The sequence below is a fragment of the Prionailurus bengalensis genome, chromosome B4 (assembly GCF_016509475.1).
Source record: "Prionailurus bengalensis isolate Pbe53 chromosome B4, Fcat_Pben_1.1_paternal_pri, whole genome shotgun sequence".
NCBI classification, from domain to species: domain Eukaryota; kingdom Metazoa; phylum Chordata; class Mammalia; order Carnivora; family Felidae; genus Prionailurus; species Prionailurus bengalensis.
This window is the reverse complement of record NC_057358.1, coordinates 54,382,689-54,405,650: the sequence shown is the minus strand read 5'-3', so window position 1 is coordinate 54,405,650 and position 22,962 is coordinate 54,382,689. Positions and strand designations below refer to the sequence as shown.

The 22,962-nt window shown below is 41.5% G+C and overlaps 2 protein-coding genes across 2 annotated transcripts; both read left to right on the top strand.

The window, feature by feature from the left end:
* Positions 1 to 588: 588 nt before the first annotated feature.
* Positions 589 to 22,950, top strand: LOC122473074 (cationic amino acid transporter 3-like). The gene is made up of 2 exons (XM_043563184.1): positions 589 to 1,086; positions 20,682 to 22,950. The coding sequence occupies exon 2, from the start codon at positions 21,715 to 21,717 to the stop codon at positions 22,642 to 22,644; it is 930 nt and encodes a 309-aa protein (XP_043419119.1). The 5' UTR covers positions 589 to 1,086; positions 20,682 to 21,714; the 3' UTR covers positions 22,645 to 22,950.
* Positions 12,405 to 13,026, top strand: LOC122473077 (cytochrome c-like). Its single transcript, XM_043563187.1, has one exon. The coding sequence runs from the start codon at positions 12,682 to 12,684 to the stop codon at positions 12,994 to 12,996; it is 315 nt and encodes a 104-aa protein (XP_043419122.1). The 5' UTR covers positions 12,405 to 12,681; the 3' UTR covers positions 12,997 to 13,026.
* Positions 22,951 to 22,962: the final 12 nt, after the last annotated feature.

The following is a 22,962-nucleotide window of genomic DNA, read 5'->3' as shown; positions in this document are numbered from 1 at the left end:
GCCTTTGCCACTGCAAAATTGGGTGAATGTTTTCTGGGACAAGCTGGTACCAGGACATTGCTCAGCAAGATACACAATGGAATATTACTCAGCGATCAAAAACAATGAAATCTTGCCTTTTGCAACAACGTGTATGGAAGTAGAATGTATTATGCTAAGGGAAATAAGTCAGGCAGAGAAAGACAAATAAGGGGGATGAGATGGCACCTTCTTTTGGTCACCATTCAGGGTCTTGGCAGCCTAGTTTTGATTACTTAGAGCAGGAAGCTCTCTAGACAGAGAATATATATATATATATATATATATATATATATTTCTCCAGCACAATGCTCAATGTATATTCAGTTAAAATATGCTACAAACTATGAATGACTATCTCAGAAAGTCCTTTATGGTGAAGCCTAAGCCAGATATCTTTTAATTTTACTCCTGGAGTGATGGGAAACATGGGTGAGAGGGCGGGGATGGATGGTGATGATAGAGGAACCTAGTAGGAGATTCTGGAACAGGCAGCTTTAGGGGGTGCTTCCATCCTTTTTAAAGAGCTGCTTAGAGGACTCTTTAGCTGGATCTGGGAGTGGCCTCCAAATGACATAGGCTGGACTCCACATGGCTTCCCTCACTCTCCTCCTGCCAACCAGGACCTCCTCCAAACCCAGGACCCTGGGAAGCTTGTTTCCTTTTAAATTCCATCTTGCCTCCAAAAAGTCTCCAACAAAGTCCCACTTAAGCTCTTAGTCCACCAAGTCACTCATGTAAGGTCCCACTAGTCTTCCATCACCCTCCTCCAGCTTTCCTCTAGATTTTGCCTAATCTACTTCCTTCACTCTTTACCATTCCCTTGTGACCGCCTCCTGAGGGCCCTCCTCCTGAGGACCCCACCTCTCGAGGGCCCTGCCTCTCTAAGGCCCTGCCTCTCATGGGCTCCACCTCCAGAAGGCCCTGCCTTGGGATGGCCCCAACTCCCTGTGGGCCCAGCTAAGCTCCACTCCTGGTCCTGACTCTGCTTGGGTAAACTTCCCTCTCCCTGGGTTTTACTTACCCTTTCTTTCAGGTCTTCCTCTTCTGGGGTAGGAAAAGCACCTGGTAAGTGATTTCTCCTATTTACAGAGTTTGGCAAGAAAATGCAGACAGAGCCAGAGAGCAAGAAGGCTGGCCTGGAGTTCCACCGACTGTGGACTCGGGCTTTAGAGCAGAGGGTATTTCATAGCGCCAGAACCAGACTCTGGATGGGGGGAGGGCAGTGCAGATCAGAGACCTTGAGAGTTTGGGAATGGCAAGTAGGTTTGCTGGGGTCAGAGTGGTTTAGAGGCCTGCACTCTCTTCTCCTCTAGACCAGAAACCTTCTCAGCTCTGCTGAGGAAAATATTAATTAGGGGAGGTTATTCCTTTGACCTTCTCTGGCATCCTTCCTACTTCTTTGCCCTGTCCTCCTCCCTTGCCTTTCCTTTCTGACCTGGTGCCAAGCTTGTTTTATCCATCTTTGTCTTTCCCACAGCACCCAGCACATTGTATGCTTAGACCTGTTCTTTGAATTAATGAATATTCTTCCACCTGGCTTTGCTGCTTCCTTCGTGTTTTGCCATGTTTTATCACTGGAAATTTTAAGTCTCTGTATCATATCCTCTTAGGGTGGACATTGTTGTGGACTTTGCAGAGTAGTGGGTCAGCTGTATAAAGTGTTCCACCACCATGACAGAGGATTTGAGGGACTTCTTCCTCCATGCTCAAAGTGCTAGATATCTATTTTTACAACTGCTGAATGTCTCTCCCTGACTTTCTTATCTAATTTTCAAAAGTTGTGGTGGGGATTGATTATAGGCAAGCTCAGGGTATAGCAGGCAATTTTACCAAGTTCCCCTGGGGTTTGGCTCCCTATTGGTCTTAAAACACTGGGTCTCCTAAAGGCAGTTTGCCGTTATCCCAAAATATATTTGCAACTGTTTAATTTTAAAGGCGATGGGAATATTAAATTGTTCTCCACCCTCCTCCTAACTTCCATGTACATGTGGACAGAACCCAAACACCAGAAGCCTAGATAACACTTATCTAAGCACAGCACCTGTTTTATTGATTATATGTGGCAAATGTTTATTTCTAGGTTGTATTTCTCTTACCCTCTGGCAATTCTTGGGCAACTTCTGTCCATTATCAACTGAGACATATTATGTGCTTCCAGAAGGCAGATTCATTTTAACCTTAGTTTAGCAAAATCATGTAGAAAGTCCATTTTTCTTCAACAAGTATATTCCAAATTAATCAAAATAGTTTTTCAATTATATTCTTTTGGTTTATTCTCATCCCTTTTTTCTTTTATTACTGCAGAAATCACAAAGCAGAGTGGGGATTAGAAAGAACAAGGAAAAATAGATAGAGTGTCCCTTGAAAAGTGGTGCCAGAAGTTATTTGTTGTAGATTATAATGCCTGATCTGGGGTGAGACAGATGGGTCTTGATGGAGAAATCATATTGACCATTATTTGGATAAGAACACAGTACTTTGAGTCATGATACAACTTTCATATGACTCAGATAATCTGGTGACATTCCTAAAACAAAACAAAGCCAAACAAATTAATATTACAAAGGAGATATTGAAGATGTACAGCAGGGCTATGAGGGGAAACAAGCACAGTCTTGTGAGAGAGGATAGAGAGAAAGAGACAGTTGAGTCCTTACATGGGAGGTCAGAAGGACACATTTAAAGATATGAAAGAAGATAACCAGAGAGATAGTTGGCTTTCCAAAGCCACCTTGTGTGCAGTATATTAGTGAGAGTGTATATTGGGAAGAGGGACACAGAAGAAAGAACCAGTGGTTCTGACCACTCAAAATGACTAGTCTAAAAGTGGAGACAAGAGTATTGTGATAGATGGGATTATTAGATGGATTTCTAGAATCTGTGCCTTCAAGGAAAGAAAGGGCTTGGGGGAAAAAACAAAGTATTCAACAAAGCTTCTTGGAAAAAGTGGTTTTTTATCAGTGCTCACTGTAGATAAAGGCCATCCTACATTAAGTTGTTTGGAAAATAAGGTAGACAGCCAGATGGATTTCCTTCTACTGGTTTCTCCTGAGAACTTTTATTAGGTGTTCTGTGTTGACAGGATTTGGGGCTGAGAAAAGGGCATGGAGAAGCATAGGGGGAAGAAGAGAAGAAGTTGATTTTCACTGCTGACATCAATGTATCACATCCCTCTCTAATCCCTTAACTGCATGTGCAGACTGGCATTCCCCAGATCTCTTTCTTATTCTTGTATGGAAATTATAATTCTGATTCTTCCTGGTAGTGCATCTAATTTCTGAAGACCTTTAGAAGCAGAAGCTCAAGGTTTCTGATTTGTCAAGTTGACTATCTTGTTTTGGTGTGATTGAAATATTAAGAATTTCAAAGCATGGATTATGATTGAAATTAAACCTGTAAATGTGTCAAATCATGAATGCGGAATGTTGCTTTTAACTTTGTCTTCTCTGCAGTTATCCCAAAATGACTATGAAAAGGTACCTTTTCACAACCATCCTAGAATGATACTAGAAAATATGGAGTCTACACAACCTCTAGAAAAGTTATGGCTCTCTGATTGTATACCCAAATAATGGTTAAATGATACTAATGTGGTGTGTGCATGTACCAGGGACTCCATTGTCATTGTGGGAAGGAAGCAGACATGTTTTGTTCTACATCTACATAGATTTGGGTCTATATTTGGCTGGATGTGTTTGATCTGCATAGAGTTTGTTTGGATCATGTTAGTTTGCATCAGGATGGGTTTTCACTGACTCAGAATTCAGCTTCTGCCAGACTGGAATGGTATTTGAGAGGTGTAGGCCTGGGGGTGCTAGGGTAGGTAGATGAGTAGGTGGAGGTGGATGTGTTTCTTCCTGGTCTAATGAGTTTGGGGGTTGCCATGCCTTCAAGCTGAAGTCTTGGTTGCACCTGGTAATATTTACTTGCATAATAAGGGTTTCAAGCCTTATGAGAAAAAAAAATGAAGCAGATTCTACCCTAAGGAATTTTTATTTTAGAAAGGGAGACAAAGGCTGCTTTCAAGTAACATGCATGCAAAGTATACCACAAAGTGAGATTACAGTTGGGAGGATGTCTGGTAAGTGATCCATTTGGTGAGGTTGTTCTCAGAAGACTCCTGGGAGATTAGTTCGGATATTTATTTTCCTTAGTAAGAGCTGAATTTGGTTACTTCAGCTTTCTTTCCAACTTTTCAGGGAAGCTACCTGAACTTTACTTCTCTATCCCCAGAGGAGAAGAAACACACTTATTACTATTGCATTGGGTTCTCCTTTCCTTTTCTGCACAAAGAATGAGAATATTTTTATATTATTCTTATATTTTAGTATCTAGATCTTTACTAATATCTGTAGCAAATATTTATCTGGATCTGTTTAGTTAGGCAAAATGGATTTACCATTTCAAGATGTTATGAAGTTTGTTTTGTGCTTTTGTTGGGGGGGGGTCTATTTATTAGAGTAAGTCCAAGGCTGACAATGTAGCTTGAACTGATGTTTTCCTGGGAAACAGATATACACAAGGCCAAGATGGGGGTAATTCCCCTCTCTTCCATGCAGCATTCTCAGGTTGACTCATGGTGCACAGAACATACTCAGTAGTCTTGCCAACACTGGAAAATGAGGTCCTTACTACTCTTACCTTCCATCAACTAGGAAGCCATCTGGGATCTTGACATACTCTTGCTGTGACTGAGGAATACCCTTCCTGGTTCACAGTTTATGTATCTTTCACTTATTTTGGCAGGATGGAGGTCTTCACGAAATGCCCTTGGTTGTAAGTTCCCAGACAGGGGTATTCTGTATTTGCCACCATTGTTCTTGCACTGTGTGTAACTGAATGCATTATGATTTTGGCATAATAGTGGTGGTGTTGATAATTTAAGGGGAAGAAAAATGTTGATTTTGCTAGAGTTCTTTTGCACAAAGAATCAGTGTGGTGCCTAAATTTTCTAACTTGGAATTTTCCCTTGTATTCATTTATGCTCAGTTGAAATCTTATCTTTAAAAGATTGAATCCAGTCCTTCTCACTTAGAAATTTTATGTGGCTTCTACTTGAGGAATGATCAAATTTCTCACTCAGACCCAGCTCAAAGTACATTGAATCCATTTGCGTAGTTATTTATAGACAGTACAGGAAAAATGGTAGCAAATAGAGAAAATTCTTTTCTCCAGGAACTTAGAATCTAAAGGAATTTCAGAGATACATTCCTAAAATCCTGAAACAGGTGAAACCATGTTCTACACACTATTCAATCATTTGAGCATTGTACATTCCTCCTTTCTTCAGGCTAGCCTTAAATGCAATTATGCAGCTTCAGTCTTATGTCACGTAGCCTAAGGCCAAAGCATTAGTTGGCTTATTTTCCAAATAAAGTAAAGCAGTGGAAGTAATAAAACTCTGTGTTGTCTATCTGTTCAATTGTCAAACATCAAAGAGATGACACTGGAGAAAATCATAAAGGTCACAGATAATACACTTTGTTTCAACTGACTTGGGTTACTTCCTTTGTACTTTCACTTTGTTGTGAAAGCGACTTGGGCCTCAGTTGTTGTGTTGGATCTCTGACATAACCAAACTGGGATGTAAATCTTGGGACTTCCTTGGATGTGATTGTTTAATTCTCTGTACCTTAGGCTTCAGCTGGGGAAGGAAAGGCAAGCAGAAGCACCATCAGGCAGAAGCTCTGCTCCCAGTACCACCTCACCACCCACTATTCCTACCCTCTTCCTTAACTGGGTGTCTACTCAGGGCAAAGTTCTTGGCTAGTGGACATTAATGAGGGGAGATCAGGGGGCAAGGAGAGCATACTGGAGAATACTGGAGAGATCAGGTATCTCTGTGTAGGTGTGCCTAGAGAAGCTGGGGGATGGAGGGTCATGTTGAGTAAATTTGGAAAAAGCTTGTTCTAGGCAGAGAAAGGCAGTCTCTGTGATGGCTGATAATAATGATAGCAAGATGTGCATGTGTGGGAAAAGATTTGTCCTGTCCAAACAGGAGCCACAAAAGTTAACAGTAGGAGTAAGTGGTAGAAGAACAGTGAAAAGAGAACGTTGGCAATACAATCTTAGAATCTTAGAAGTTTGGACTTAGTAGAGAGGAGGAAACTGCAGGTTGATTGTGTGTGTGTGTGTGTGTGTGTGTGTGTGTGTGTGTGTGTGTGTGTTTTTAAGACTTGAGGAAAGTGTCATTTCCCAGAAGGAGGGTAGAGAGAACTTACACTTCAGTTATCGGCTGCATGTAGCGATCAGGAAGAATGTATTTCAGGGCTTTATCCTGCTTCAAGGGCAGCAGGGTGAATCTTCGTGAGAGCTGAGGGCATCTCATTGTTCAGAGTTACCAATTTTATGGAGCAGGAGGGTGAATCAGAGAGTATGGCAGGAAGCTGGCCTTAGACACGCAGTATTCTCAAACCATAGGAAGTTACTAGATACAGGTCTACTGTGGACAAGGTTCTAAATGTCTAAGTGATTTCATGTCATCTGAATTGAACTGAGGTCTAGGTTGGTGATCCCCAAATATCTGAAACCAATGAGTTCAGATGGAATTCCTTAGATTTGTTCCAAATTTTTATGCACTTTCCCCAAATAAGGTCAGGATCCTTAGAGGCTGCTTTGTCAATCCCCTTGTTTCTGGATATATTTGAAGTTTTCTTCCTTTTGAAACCAAAATAGAAAGGAAACCCTTTATCTTTTCTGTTGATCTTCCTGTACCAATATCATGTTCATAATGCCCATTATTCCTTATCTCAAGTTCATATCCCTTAATAACTTAAAAAAATACTGAAGATACCCAAAAACAGACAAAGAGGTCTTACCGGTGCCTGATGTCCATGGGTGATTAATAAATACTAACTTTGCTTTAGGTGCTGTGAGCTCAGAGCTGGTCACAGACATGGGTCACAATGGGGAATCCTAATGCCCATTTTATATTTTCTACCAGATCAGGTCTCCTGTTTTCAACAACAACCAAGTCAGAATGATCACTCTGAAATAGCTGAGTCCTATTGCAGCAACACTCTGCCATTTTAGCTCTGAAAGTGGTTAATCAAATTTTGGAATGATCGGCGAGCTGACATTTTTCTGGTACTGGTTCTTCTGGGTTAAGGATAAGAGGACATTTCAGTTTCTGGCACACATTCCTAGTCTGCCTGATTGGCAGGTACATCTGGGGAGCAAATAGCCAGGTGAATTAGGAAGCTTAAAAAATGTTTTGTTAAACTATAGTCATTAAACTGTCACCATCTGCATTCTAACCTCCTATGTTCCAGTTGGGGCTGTCCTTTGTAACAGATTATTCCTAACACTATGTGCCAACAGACTGTTGTCTGGAAGACTTGGGTGATGGCTGAGGTTTGGGATCCCAAACTAGAGATATTTAGGTTGTCCAAGAAATTGTAACCATCTTCCTGCCATTGGGCTCTCATTTTAGAAAATGTCTGTTCTCCATCTTCCTTTACACAATCAGAGTCAAGGTTTCATTTTCTTCTCCAGCGCTCCCTAACTGCGTGAATGTGGATTTATTTCATTTTAATAATGAGGTAATAACTAGAAAAAATTGGATAAAAGAATAGGATGATGAAAGAAGTCATGGGAGGACAATTTATATTTGGCATCTAGAGATCTATTACCCTGTATTTCCACAAAAAGCCAAGTGAAAGGAGATGGGCTGAAGTTGTGGGTAGGAATTACAATTATCTGTAACATCATATCCCAGAACATTTGGAATAGCTACATGGATGCTTTGAAATCTTACTTGGCGTCTAAAAGCATAGTCTGGAGACCATTTGACCCTAGGTTAGGTTTGGAGTTTAGCAAGATAAGATTTAATTGTAGTTCTCAGATTTGATGGTCCCAGTACTTGCAGCTCTGGCTGATCAGTATCTATTTGTGAGGAAAAGGAAGAGATTAGGAGAAGATAACCATGGCACAGATAAAATAACTGGCTCAAATACTCCTTTAATAGTTATTCCCTGAAGTCTTGACTCTTTGTGGAGGTAGCATGCTGCATGCAGTAGAAAGATTATCATCTTTGAAATAATAAAGAACAAAATTCAAATTCCAGCTCTTCTTTGTACTGGCTATGTGAGCCTGGGACTGTTGTCTAACCTCTCAGTCTGTAAAATGAAATAATAATACTTATTTAATTGGGATGTTATGAGGGTTAAATGAAATAGCATGTGTACATTACTTGCAGCTCAACAAATGTTGGTTCTCTTTGTCCCCCTCAATGTATCCCTAAATTTTGCACATATACCTGGTACCCCTATTTGCCAGATCCCATTTTTCTCTGCCTCATGTCCATGCACGTGTTTCCCAATGCCTCTAGAGTTGAAGTCTAGGGCCCTGGCTTATTAGTCTGTGATCGCCCTACAAAATGACAGTAAGGATATGGAATTTTAAAAACCGTGCTAACATGAGCCATGGTTGTGGTTTTGTTCCAGTAATTTTTGCTGTTGAGTTTTGGTTGTAAATCAAAGCCAAGAGAGTTCTATCTTCCCACCCACTCCTCTCATCTAAAGTTCCTGATTTGGGGCTAGATCATTCAGGGTGGGATTCAATTCCAAACAAGTATAATGGCAAGGTTGTTTATAAAGGGCATTCAGGGAAAAAGAATCCATAATGTTTACTATGGGGACATTCTTGTTTTTCTTCTACCCTTTTAGTTTGAAAAATATCCAACTTACAGAATGTTGCAGGAATAGTATAATTAACACCCATTTATATTTTACCAAGGTTGAGCAATTATTAATATTTTCCACATTTGTTATCTCCAGTGTGTGTGTGTGTGTGAATAAAATATGACCCATATTCAAAGTTTACTAAATGTTCAGTTTTTCTATAGCAGAATGTTTCTGCCTAATCCCTGTGCAGTCCAGAATTCTGCATTGCATTTGATTGTCATGTCTTTTTATTCTCCTTTAATCTGCAACAGTTCCTCAGCCTGTCATTCCTGACATGGACAGTTTTGAACAGTACAGGTCAGTTTTATAACAAATCAATATTCTTTGGAAGGTTGCTTTGTACACTGATCATTTTTTATAATTAGATTCAGGTTACACAATTTATATAAGAACATTGTTGACAGCAATGAGTGCCATGTCAACAGGGGGCACATCTTTTTCTTCCCTATTGTGTTTGTAGCATCATGCACTAGGACTGGCGTTTATAAGGTGCTTAATGTTTATTAAATGAATGAATGACCTAAGATGTTCACTGCTACTTAGGTCTATTATTTTGCTACTTGAGGGCTACTCCCATTTTTATTATACATGTTTGAAGTCTTAAAGATAACACAGGACCTCTGTAATGATCCCAGAGAGAAGGGAAATGAGATTGGGACTATGATGTGAGGCAATCTGTGGAGTCTCTTTACCCTAGAACTGGGTGGTGATCATAGTGTGTTGAGAGTGGAGGATGAGTAGATGGTCCTTAGCTGGGAAAACACAGCACACAGAAACTAGGAGTACATGGCATGTTTCCTTGCCAAGAGAAATTAGTTATTTACATTTCCAGATTTTACTATATTTCCCTCCCCTCACCCCCATTAGAATCATAAGAATGCCATAGTGAAAATGGACTTCTGTCTCTCCTACTTTCCCAGCTGGGACAACCCCATAATTCTCTCCTTCTCTACACTTCATCTCTCGCCCACCCACACACAAGTGTGTATTTTTTTAACATTTATAAATGGTGGTTGGGTGGCCATTCTTTCTTGATTTGTGTTAAGAAAATATATAACTTTTTGGATTTACAATTTGGATATAGAAGCTTTCATCCCTGTTTCCTGGGGGGAAATGAGGTTATGACAGTTACTCTTTACTTTTCAGAAATGTGTATTCAGGCTTCCATTTGGGGCCCCTTCTCTCTCCAGCTCTGAGCATCTCAGACATTTCTGACAGTTCTACCTGGGGCATCTGGGGCTTGGGACTGGATTCATGAATGTAATTCTTCAAGACTTGCAGTGCCTGGTTCACATGATTCCTACCCTCTTTCTGAGAGTCTACCTACCCTTATCTTGGCAGTCCTTATTTTCACCAGGTTACAGAAAGACATCTTTTTATCTTCATGTCAGCTCCTGATTATCCACAATAATGCTAGAGAATAACATTAAATAGTGAGTGATGCTAAAATGACATTTGTTTGATTTATAAGTGATGGAGTCCTGTCTAGAGATAATCCAGAAAGTGAACAGCTTCAGTCAAGTCAATTCATCATGTTATTCTCCCATGCTGGTGAATGGAATCTCTTCTTTGTCATCTAGTCAGGGAGGCGGATGCAAGAACACAGCATGTTCAACCCTCATTTTGTTTCAGACCCACAAGTTATCTATTGAGAGCTCTGCAAAACTTATTTTCATGCCTTGTTTAAAACTGAGAACCCAATACTTAGCTCACAAAACCTTTTTAAAACTGAGAACCCAATACTTAGCTCACCAAACATTAAAATCAGTAGGCAACATGTAAAACTATCAGCTTTTCTAGGGTTTCCATCACACCCAAAGTGACAGCCAAAGTCTTCACGGTGACTCTCAGACCCTATGTGAAGGATCAGGCTTCCTGCTTTTCTCTTTGATCATCCTTTCCTGCTTCCTCCTTACTCATTCTGTCCTGGCCCCACATGCCTCTTTGTTATTTCTCAAAAATAAGTGGTTTTCATGATAGAGATGTTGATATGACAGAGTAGTATAGGGACCCTGAGATTGTCTCATCCCTGAAACACTGCTATATCAGCATTAAACCATTTTGAACACCTAAGAAATTGATCTGAGGATTCACAGAACAATTAATTCTGCATAATTGGAGCCAGAGAACTTGCCAGGTATGTGGTATAGAGAAGTGATTTGGTAGAGAGAAAAGCTGCAGAGCCTTGGAGTGTAGGGAGCCATTTTCATGGAGAGAAGACAGAGAGAAAGGGGGAGAGTGAAGCACATCGGGATTGCACAAGTAAAGCACTCTTCCTGGAAGTAGCTGGAGAGAAAAAGTGAAAACACTCGCAAGGGACTGAACAAAAAAATCTGTTCCCAGAAACCATTGACAGGGAAAAAGGAGAGGATTTCATTGCTGCCAGGATTCTATAAACAGTGGAGTGCAGAGTGTGAAGTTTCAGAGCTCAGTGCCTGGCGGTGCTGTGGTGAGGAAGTAGGATGAATTCCTTGGAGCAGGCAATGTGTTCTGAGGGGTGCCACATGAGAAGAAGTACTTCCCCTGATTAGAGTGTATTTGATAGAGGTTATATGGCCTCCCCACTAGCAAAACCCCAGGCTGACCCCCAGAGAGCAGCCATGTTTGCTGCGGTATTGGAACAAAGATGCCAAAGGACAGCAAAACTGCCCTCTGTGTGTTGCACAGGCTGTGTGTTGTGATGTGTCATAATCTCTGAACCTCTGTCACAGTGTAACTGCATTAATATTTTCTGGGACAAGCTGGCACCTGGACATTGCTGGGCAAGACCAATCTCCCAGAGAGTTGGCATGGGTCCAAGTGGAGTGGTCTCTGAAGTGTGGGGTTTTTGAAACACGGTTCCATCTCAGATAAAACTTTGGAGGAAGGTGCCACCTGGAAGACAGACAGTTTGGACACTGACAGGGAAGAGGTGGGGAGCAGATGAAAACCTGAGACAAAGGAGGGAGTTTGCAGGTCGGTGAGGGCAAGGGGTTCCTGTGCCAGAGACTAGGGAGCTGGGTGAAGCCATTTTCACATCTAGCATGTGCATGTGCATGTGTGCACACACACAGATGACCCTAGTAAGCTAAGTAGTGCCACCAAGTGAAGAAGGAGCCCTCACACAAAGCCCCATCCACCTGTGCCCTCTAGGCACAGCCCCAGAAGACCAGCACAAACCCCTTCCACAGGCTTATTAGTCTGCAGACTATAGTGTGCTGCAAAGTTTCAGTTATAGAAGAAACTGGATGTAACTTCATTTGGGTTTCATTCTGTGTGCTGGATCCTTTGTTTATTTGTTCATTTTCTTTACTTCCATTTTTGGTTAGGTTGTTCTCCTTGTTCTTTCTTTCTTTTCTTTTTCTTTCTTGTATAAAGAAAGAGAAAATTCTTTTTATTGTTTTGTTGTTTTAACTTTTTAATTTTTATTCTATTTCATTTTCTTTATTTTATTCTACTTTATGGTTGAAAACTTTTTTATTTTTTTAACATTTTCCCTTTCTCTTTTTTCTCTATTCTATCAAGCTTTTCTCAATAAGCAGACCAAAACACACCTAAAATCTAGCTTCCTTTATTTGATTTTTTTGTTTTCAGTTTTTAATTTTTATTAATCTTTTTCTTCCTCCACAATGAGAAGATGGAGGAATTCATGCCAAAACAAAGAATAGGAAGAAATGATGGCCAGGATTTAATCAACAGATATAAGTAAGATGTCTGAACTAGAATTTAAAATCACACTTACTGGAGAGAATTGGACCTCTGGCTTGTGAGCAGGCACCTTCACTTTGCACACAACCAAAGAGCAGTGAGCGCAAAGCCGTGAAGGGAGGCTGAAGCAGGGGCAGGGGAAGCTCAGCCATAGGGCACACAATTGCTTTGGCGGGTATATGGGTGGGGCCGAAGTTAGTGCCCAGGTGCTGCAAGTGGGGCCCACGCGGGTACAGCATGCCTGGAAGTGAAGACCCCGGACTTCGGCCAGCCAGAACCTGATTTAAAAATGGGTGATGTTGAGAAGGGCAAGAAGATTTTTGTTCAGAAGTGTGCCCAGTGCCATACTGTGGAAACGGAAGGCAAGCACAACACTGGGCCAAATCTCCATGGTTTATTTGGGCGAAAGACAGGTCAAGCCCCTGGATTTTCTTACATGGATGCCAACAAGAACAAAGGCATCACCTGGGGAGAGGAGACACTGATGGAGTATTTGGAAAATCCCAAGAAGTACATCCCTGGAACAAAAATGTTCACTAGCATTAAGAAGTCAGGGGAAAGAGCAGACTTGATAGCTTATCTCAAAAAAGCTACTAAGGAGTAATAGTTGGCCACTGCCTTATTTATTACAAAACAAAAAATGTCTCATGACTTTTTTTTTGTCTTTATCAAACTTCTAGTGAAGCAGCTGGTATCCAAACTCTCTTTAAAGCTATTCAGAAGCCACAAGGCCAACTCCCTGATTGGCAGGAGTGTTAACATCCAACCACGGGAACCAGTGGAACTTACTGTTTTGGAAAAATGTTTTGAAAGGGAAAGGTCCAGAGTGAGGGCAGTGCCCTTCTTAGAGGAGTGTACACATGACCTCCAGGACAAAGAAGAATGGGTAGGGTTGGCTGGGAAAGCAAGAAGGCCTTAATTTAGTGGGTGGATATTGGATTTGACAGTGGTTCTTCTTGGGGACATGGGATTGAACTTTTGTTTTGGAGTTTGGAAGTTGCTTAGATACTGAGAGAAACCCAGGGAGGAGAGGGAGGAAAGGGGAAGCCTGGGGTATTATTTCATACAACCTGGCTTCATGTCCTCTGGTCCCTCTCTGCAATTCTTTAAGCACCCCCCCTAAGGAAGCACCACCTTTGGGAGAGACAGTTTCCTAATTAAACTGAGATTCACAGGGACGCCTGGGTGGCTCAGTCGGTTAAGTGTCCGACTTCAGCTCAGGTCACGAACTCGCGGTCCGTGAGTTCGAGCCCCGCGTCAGGCTCTGGGCTGATGGCTCAGAGCCTGGAGCCTGCTTCCGATTCTGTGTCTCCCTCTCTCTCTGCCCCTCCCCCATTCATGCTCTGTCTCTCTCTGTCCCCAAAATAAATAAACATTTTTAAAAAATTAAAAAAAAAATAAACTGAGATTCACAGACCCAGGGCCCTCATTAGGAATTGCTCTTGAAATAAATTATGGTGCATATTCTTTTTAAAAAATTTTTTAATGTTTATTTATTTTTGAGAGAGAGAGAGAATGCAAGCAGAGGAGGGGCAGAGAGAGAAGGAGACACAGATTCTGAAGCAGGCTTCAGGCTCTGAGCTGTGAGCACAGAGCCCAATGTGAGACTCAAAACGAACAAACTGTAAGACCATGACCTGAGTTGAAGTCAGACGTTTAACGGACTGAGGCATCCAGCAGTTCCTTTTTAAAATTTTTTAATGTTTATGATAATGCATATTATAATCTGTTTCCACCTGGGTTTGCCCTTTTCAATCTCTCTTTCTCTTTCTCTCAAAAATCCTACTTATAGGAATCTCAAGATATGCTAGTCAATGAATACATCTATATACTCATTTTTTTCTGTCCTAAGTGCCTTGTATGGTTGTTTCCTAAAATTATGAGCAAATCCTAGTCCTGTGTAGTGAATATTGGGGCTGGAAGTATGGAATTCAGAAGAGGAGGTATATGGATCCTGGTCCTGCCCGCTGAAAACTTTTAGGCAATAAAGGAATTTAAACAACACACCCAGGACACTAACATGCAGAAAGGGAAAGTTAGTTTCAACTGAGCATCAGGTTGGGCTGTAAGTGCTGGCAGGAAGGGGAGGATAGTTCAAGACAGGAATCAGTTTAGGAAAGTCATTTTAGACATGGAATGGGGGAAATGTAAGATGAGGTTGAGAAGGGATAGTCCTGTCATAACTAGACAGGACTGAGGAGGGCATCCCTGGAGGGGCGGGGGGGGCAAGGCAGGTAACTTACCTAGGCCAAAGGCTCATTACAGGAACAGTAAACAAGGATGTGAGGAGCTGAGTTAGGAAGGAGGTGATGGACCTGAAGGTAGGAGGAGAATTAATGTGGGGCTCTGACAGCTGGGTCAGAGAGTCTGGACTGAATATAAGCTATTGGAATAATCACAGATTATTGCACGGAGAAAGAGCATTTCTGATCATGGTATTTGAGGCTGATGTTTCTCTGTTGTTATAAACTGGATTTGTGGTAGGCTTTCTCAGGATTCCCAGTCATGGATTTGCTTTCCCTTCTGTAAGTTTGCTTGTTCATCTCTTGTTCTGTCTGCTTCTGTTGGAATCATAAAATATTTTTATTTAGTTCCCAGATGTTTTGTTCTTTGGGATGCTTCTCCAGTATTTACATACTTTATTGTAGCCCTCTTTCCCTCATCTTCAGTAAAAGTGGGAAGAGCACAAAGACCACCCTGCACAACATAGTTGAGGGAAACAAATGATCAAAAGCCTTACCCCTCTCTCACCCTGCCATTCAGATGGTCCTCCTCTGGGATTCTGGCTCATGGTCCATGGATAGACCTCTGGAGAGTGTAGAACATTTTTTTGAGGTGGTCAACCTCAGAAGGGTGTGTGATTCAACAAATGTTAAGAATCACTGTTGTGTCTTTGTTGGGAGGTAGGTGGCTGGAGACAGTTCCCCAGACGGAGAAATGTGGTACAAGCATCCAGAAACAATTAAAGGAGCTGGAGGAGAAAGAGGAATTGGGGAAAAGGAAATGGGTTCAGAGGGAACTGGTAGGAAGGGTGTCCCATCGTTCCTTGTTCTCCACCCTCTTTCTAGTAGGTATTTCTTCTCTGTATTCTCCAAGTCCTGGCAATTACATGATTCCAGTTCCTTCAATTTAAATCTACTGAGTTCCTGCCATTTATTAAGCAATGAACTGGGTCCTCTCACAACATCACCTCATGCAATTCCTTTGTTGAACCTGAAGTACAGAGTGGAGTCCACCCTCCCTCAGTCGTGGACTGTTAGCACCATCACTTCCTGTTAGGCCCTATATAAATGCACTTTTCCCCCTTTCATTCTTATCTCTATTCTTATTTCTCCTCCTCACTGGAGGCACTTGCTTTAGTGTATTTAGCAAATACTCTTTCAATCCATGGTCTATATGTGTATTTAGATGCATTCATCCACTCAACAACTACACAGTGCCAACTATATGTCAGACACAGCTGTAGGTACAGGGAATACAGCCAGGAGAAAAGAAAAAGTCCTGCTTTAATAGAACTTACTTTCTTTTGGAGTGAAATAAATCATGAACAAATGAATAAGTAAAACATATAGTACCTCAAATATTAAGTGCTATGGAAAAAAAGCATGGTGAATAAGGTATGTTGTGGGTGGCTAGGAGTGGAGTGACTAATGAAGGTTGTGCTACAAATGTACTTTTTCACAAAATGCAGTTAAGGGAGCAACTATCCAAATATCTAGGTTAGAAGTGGTACAGTTATAGGGGACATCAAGTACCAAGGGTGTGAGTTAGGGCCTGCCTGGTATATTAGGAGGCTAGTGGCTACAGAAAAAATGAGTGGGAGAAGAGAGAAACAGAATACTGAGAGGTAGCTGAGTGGGAGAGGAGAATATGAGTGGGAGAAGAGAAAACAGAATCCTCCAGTGACAAATACTGGAGGATTTTGTAGGCCATTGTAAATGCAGATATTGGCTTCTACTCTGAATAAAAAGGGAAACAGTGGAAGGTTTTGAGCACAAGAATTATGTGACATTTTTAACAGATATATGTGTATCCTTGACCAACATACAATATTTTTTGGGCTGTTTTTGTTTGTTTGTTTTGTTTCATTTTATTTATTTTTGAGATAGATACAGAGCAAGTGCAAGAGGGGCAGAGAGAGAGAGAGGGAAATAAAAAATCCCAAGCAGGCTCCACGTTGTCAGTGCGGAGCCTGACTTGGGGTTCAAACCCAAGAATCGTGAGATCATGACCGGAACAAAAATCAGGAGTCATATACTTAACCTACTGAGACACCCAGGAAGCCCATGGCTGTTTTTTTTTTTTTTAATGTACATAAATGGCATTGTGCCTTACACCTCATTCCCCTTTTACTTTTCCTACCTAACATTGTTTCTGAGATCTACCCAAGTTGCTGTCTGTAAATTTGCTTATTTCTCTGACCTGCTGTATAATATTTAATTATGCATATAGGACACATTTTACTTACATATTCCTCTAGTAACAGACTCTTGCATAGCTTCCAACTTCCAGCTACCACAAATAGTCCTGTGATGAATGTGCTCATGTGGGTCTCCTTATGAACTTGGGAGTTTCCTTTAAGTGCTACCTCAGAGAGGGATTGTGGGGTGGGAGGATGTGTGCATTTTTAATTCCAAGGTTGTACTTCAGGTTGTACTTCAGGATGGTGGGCCCAGTTACACTCCTACCAACAGTGAATGATAGTTTATATTTTCTCATCAGATTCCCATGTTGATCCAGTAAGGGAGGTCAAGTAAGGTTCCTGGAACTGAAGCTTAAAGAGATTAGACAAATCACCCTGGTTTATATAGACAAGAAGAAGAGCCAGGGCTGAAATCCAAAATTTCTGACATAATGTTCCTTGTTCTTGCCACTATAGCACCCAGCACTGTCTCTTCCAGAAATAATATGAAGCATCTGTAGACAAAGATATTGTTATAATATTAATTATAATAATTATATTATATAAATATATTATAATTATCATAATATATGTTATAATATTCTATATCACAATTATTATAATTATGTAATAATACTTATTATTATCATTGTATTTGAACTTTGCATCTTTTGATTAGATCTTTTTGATCTAATTCAGTAAGCCTACGACCCCCATGTGTTTAGCACTAACATCTATGCCAGTGTCTAATTAAGTTTCAAGGCAAAGTATATGGAATAAAACTGTTTTCATTGTCTCAGGAGGACCAGCTAACAGACTTGAGTTTTAGTGGATGATTTCAAGGTTAGACATTTATAAAGACTAATTGATTTTAAAGTTTGGGCACTTGGGTCAGATTTTAATATTAAACAGGTAGAGTATATTAAGTATATATTGTTTGTTAGAAACTGAGCTAAGTACTACTTTACAGGTATTGTTTCACTTCACACAACAACCCTATGAAGTATTACTTTTGTTCCCTTTTGACTCATGGAAACTAAAGTTCTGAGGGCTGAACAAATTTGTCCAGAGTCACCCAGTATGTGGTAGAGTTGTGATTTGAACCTGAACCATCTACCTGCAGAGCCTTTACTTCTAACTACCAAAATGTGCTTGCTTATTGTGAAAAGAAAGCTCTTAGAATCTCTTCCCTTTGAAATTGAGGACAATTTCTTATCAGTTGGGTAGTTTAGAGCAGTCATGGGAAGTATGGAGCTATGGAGCTAGTTGGACAAGAATCTCCAGAGGGAGAGGATATTTGAAAATGTGCGCAGGTATCTTCATTATGCCTCCCTCTGTTCCCTGAAGTGAGAACCTCTGCCTTAGGATATCCCACCTAGATTATAGGGCCTGGGTGTGATGCCTTCCAAAAAGTAAGAATTCTCTAATTGAGTGTTGGTGGTTGGCTGTGTAGAACTCAAGGCAACCTGATCTTTTTTAAACAAGTGTCCTCAAAGGCAAACGATTCTTTATCATCCCATGTGCCTTATACCTGCCATGAATGATGTACAGTCAAGGTTTTATCACAGTTGGTTTTCCTTTCATACTTTTCATTTTGCTTGCATTCTACAAGGAAAGTAATACCATTTATATTTTTACCTGAACCAGGTTTATAAATGTTGCTTGGCTACAAAGTATGTATCTCAAAGTCAAGTAGATAGGAATTCTGGATTATGTGCTCTTTCAGGTTTCTTTTCTCAGTTTGTGTATTTGTTCAACAAATATTTATTGAGCACCCAACTCACAGCCTAATTGAGGAGACAGGAAGCTGACCTGGAATTTTGATTCATTAGGATCAATGGCACATGGGGGAAGCCTGGGTGCTATGAGAGCACATATGGAGGGTAGCATAACAGTTAGGGGAGGCTCCCTGGGGAAATAACTTCTGAGCTGGGAGCTGAAAAAGAAGCTGAGGTTAGTATGTGAAGGGGCCAAGAGGGCGTTAGAGACAAGGGAACATGGTGAGTGTAGAAATCACCACTAGAGCAGGAACTGGGCAGGGGATGAAGTTGAAGGAATAATCACAGGTCAGATGATGAAGGAAGGAGGACTAGGAAGGAAGATCAGTGGGAATCACTGAAGGATTTGAAGCCTGGGGGTGGGTGGGGGACATGTCAATCACATTCACAGTGTAGAAAAGTTCCATGAATTAAGAAGTGACCACCCCCCCTTATCTATCTCATGTACTTGTTAGTAAATCATAAAATTGGAACTGGTGGTGGCAAATAAGGAGTGTAGATGGATTTGTACACGGAAGGTCTGATCCATAACCCAAGAGTTCCTTTTGATAATCTGTAGAGAAGACTTTTCAATTTTGACTTGATTTTTCTATCTTTAGAAACCTCTGACATTTCCTAAAATTCTCCCAAACCAAGTCTGAGTAGGGAGGAGAGTGGGGGCTGCATGACTTTGCTTTATCTGTTCTCCACCATTCATTTCCAGGGTTTTGCTATGAATTTTTCATTCAAAGTCTTGCTTCCCATTGGGGAGGGGCCCATTTGAATAGCAGCAGGGGAGGAGAGGGAACCTCATGCAAATTCCTTCATTAAGAAAACATATTTGGCATATTGAAAGCCTGGTTGAATGAGTTAAAAATAACTACTTATGAAAAACTAATAGGAGTTACAAGTGAGTGATTTAATATAAGCTCACAGAGCAGGGTAGATTCTCCAGGCTGCTGGCAGCTGACATCACAGATGGTGCAGGATGTTTATAGAGCATAGTGTGACCAGTGAGCAGAGTTCCTGCAGAAATGAGCTCATCTTCTTTACTAGAATCCAAAGAGGGAAGAGACAGAAGAAAATGTTTAGGTTGTGAGCTTCTGAGCTAAGTGACTTATTTCTTTCCTTCCTACCCATCATACTCTCATAACTATGGATGTAAAAATTGTAGTACATTTTGCCTGGTTGCTTCATAAAAGCACCTTTATATCTCTTCTCCCTTCTTAGAAATGGATTGTTGGTTGGCTACTGCACCTATCTCTCCAATGTTTCCTTACTAAACAGCCTGCTCCTCTCCTTTTTGGAAGTAGTTATAAAGGTCTTGCCCCTTTCTCCCTCTTCCTCTCTTCTCACAACACCCTGTGGGCCTAGGTGGGTAAAGGGAAGGGTTTGGACTATACATCCTTTGTCATCACTGCAGTTAAATGGAAGATGCAGAGTGAGGAGGAAGGGGGACAAAGTGACATCTGACTTTGGCTAGCTGATTTTGGGGCTAAAGATTTTAAGACTGGGAGACCAATGGGGCACCTGGATGGCTCAGTAGGCTAAGCGTCAGACTTCAGCTCAAGTTATAATCTCATGGCTTGTGAGTTCAAGCCCCGCATCAGGCTCTCTGCTGTCAGCGCAGAGCCTACTAAGTTCCTGTCTCCCTCTCTCTCTGCCCCTTTGCATTTGGTGCTTTTTTTTTGTCTCAAAAATAAAACCATCAAAAAAAATACTGGGGGGCCAATATTTGTAATTTAAACTCAGGTGATATTTGAAAATATAGTTCTGTAATTGCAATCAGGCCCTCTAGTCAATGAATTAATGTGCCATAATTCATGCTCAAGCATGGCCCAAACATCTCACATGTGAATTGTTGCACAATAAATTCATGCCATCTTGTGTCTTATAGCTTAATTAGTACATGAAGCTACATGAGATGTACCCAAATTTAAATATATCATGTAGTTCATTAAAAGCAGAATGTTGGGAAGTACTTGGCACTTTTCTAGGGGAAAGCAAGGTTCGTTTTTCTGTGATGTCCTTTAGTGTCAGTTTCTGTGATATTGGGCTACAACAGGTAACCTGATACTTCTAAGCGTTGGTTGAACACCATTGTTCAGTAAATACTTATTGTTTACTTAGGCATTATGGAAGAATAGCACATATAAGATGAAATATGAAGCATCAGCTTTCAAGCCTGAGCAATAGAACTCAGCAGTGACAACCCAACTTGGCTTAACTGAGACTCAGTGAACCCAGCTCCAGACTCTCGGCTCTCCACACTTTCTGCAGCTCTCTGATCCTAGAATCTTCAACTCCAGCTACAATGCTGGGTTAGGCACTTTTCAGATTTGGTCAAAAGCTGCTACGCAGACGTCAGCTGGAACATTTGGTGACCGAGGATGTCCCATGCAGAAGACTGAACACTTTGGATTTAGTGGCCCTGGGTGTATGCTCAACAGTGGGTGCAGTTATATATGTCATAGCTGGTGAAGTGGCTAGAGATAAAGCCGGACCATCCATTGTGATCTGCTTTTTGGTGGCCGGCCTAACTTCTGTGCTGACGGGGCTGTGCTATGCAGAGTTTGGTGCCCGTGTTCCCCATTCTGGCTCTGCATATCTCTACAGCTATGTCACTATAGGTGAACTCTGGGCTTTCATCACTGGCTGGAACCTCATCTTTTCCTATGTTGCTGGTACAGCCATTGTGGTCTTTGCCTGGAGCTTAGCTTTTGACAACCTGTTTGGGAACCAGATCTCTCAGACCCTGCATGAAAACATCTTACTGCATGTTCCCCAGGTCCTTGCAGAAATTCTAGGCTTCTGTGTTGTGGCCCTTGTGTTGTTGCTCATCGGATTGCTGACTCTGAGGGCTAGAGAGTCAGGACTGTTTACCAAAGTAGTCACATTGGTGAGCCTTTTAGTTCTCAGTTTTGTCATCATCTCTGGTTTCATTAAGGGGGACCTGCACAACTGGAAGCTCACAGAAGAGGACTACGTAAAGGCTGGACTCAATGACACCTCAAGCTTGGGGCCTCTGGGCACTGGAGGATTTGTGCCTTTTGGCCTCAATGGGATTCTCCATGGAGCAGCTACCTGTCTGTATTCATTTATAGGTTTTGACAACATTGTTACCAGAGTTGAAGAAGCCCAGAACCCCCAGCATTCCATCCCTATGGGCATTGTGATTTCACTGTTCATCAGCACTTTGATGTATTTTGGTGTCTCTTCAGCACTTACACTTATGGTTCCTTACTATCAGCTTCAACCTGGGACCCCCTTGCCTGAGGTATTTCACCATATTGGCTGGGCCCCTGCCTACTATGTTATAGCTTTTGGATTTTTCTGTAGTCTTTCTGCCAGCCTCTTGGGCTATATGTTCCCTATACGTCAGCTGATATACACGATGGCAAAGGATGGCCTCCTGTTCTCTGTCCTTGCCAGGATCCAAACTGGCACATACATCCCCATAATGGCCACTGTGATCTTTGGCATTATCGCAGCAATCATGGCATTCTTCTTTGGACTCACTGATCTTCTGGACTTCATGTCAATTGGGACACGGCTAGCTTACTCCCTGGTGGCTTTTTGTGTTCTCATCCTCAGGTATCAGCCTGAGGTGAAGAAAGGGGGAAATGAAGCAGACGTGCAGGATGAGAGTGGACCTGCAGAAGAGAAGCTGACTCTACAGGGACTACTTTTTCCAGGCAGTTCCACCCCCACTCCACTCTCTGGCCGGGTTGTCTATGTTTGCTCCTCACTGCTTGCTCTGCTGCTTACTCTTCTTTGCCTGGTGCTGGCCCAGTGGCCAGTTCTGCATTCTGGAACTGCAGTGTGGATTTCATTGGTTGTGCTGCTCCTGGTGCTCATCACTGGGATCACTGGGGTCATCTGGAGACAGCCGCAGAGCTCCAGTCCCCTTCCCTTTAAGGTCCCTGCTCTGCCTCTCCTCCCACTACTGAGTGTCTTTGTGAATGTTTACCTTATGATGCGGATGACAGCTGGCACCTGGGCCCCAATTGGTTTCTGGATGCTGATTGGGTTTACTATCTACTTTAGCTATGGGATCCAATACAGCCTGGTTGCTGAATCCCACTTAAGTTAGCGCTAAACTGTAGAACTTGTACTCAGGAATGCAGTACATATTTGTTTTGACATCATCACGCCTGAATGCAGTCCAGTCCACTGCACAATAATGGTGAATACTTTTGGGCACATGGAAAGCTAGGCCTCCCATGGCATGTTGTTTGGGGGAACATGAATAGAGTCGTGTATTTATTGTGGAGCAAATAATATGTCTTTACATTTCCTTCCTTTTTTTTTTTTTTTTTTACTTGTTTCATTATCAGTTGCATCCATAATTGCTTACCGGCTTTAGAAAATATTATTAAAATAAACTAGAAAAGGTGTTTTTGTTTTCCTT

Coding starts and splice junctions, on each gene's coding strand:
- LOC122473077 (XM_043563187.1), top strand. CDS start 12,682: ATGGGTGATGTTGAGAAGGGCAAGAAGATTTTTGTTCAGAAGTGTGCC.
- LOC122473074 (XM_043563184.1), top strand. CDS start 21,715: ATGGGCATTGTGATTTCACTGTTCATCAGCACTTTGATGTATTTTGGT.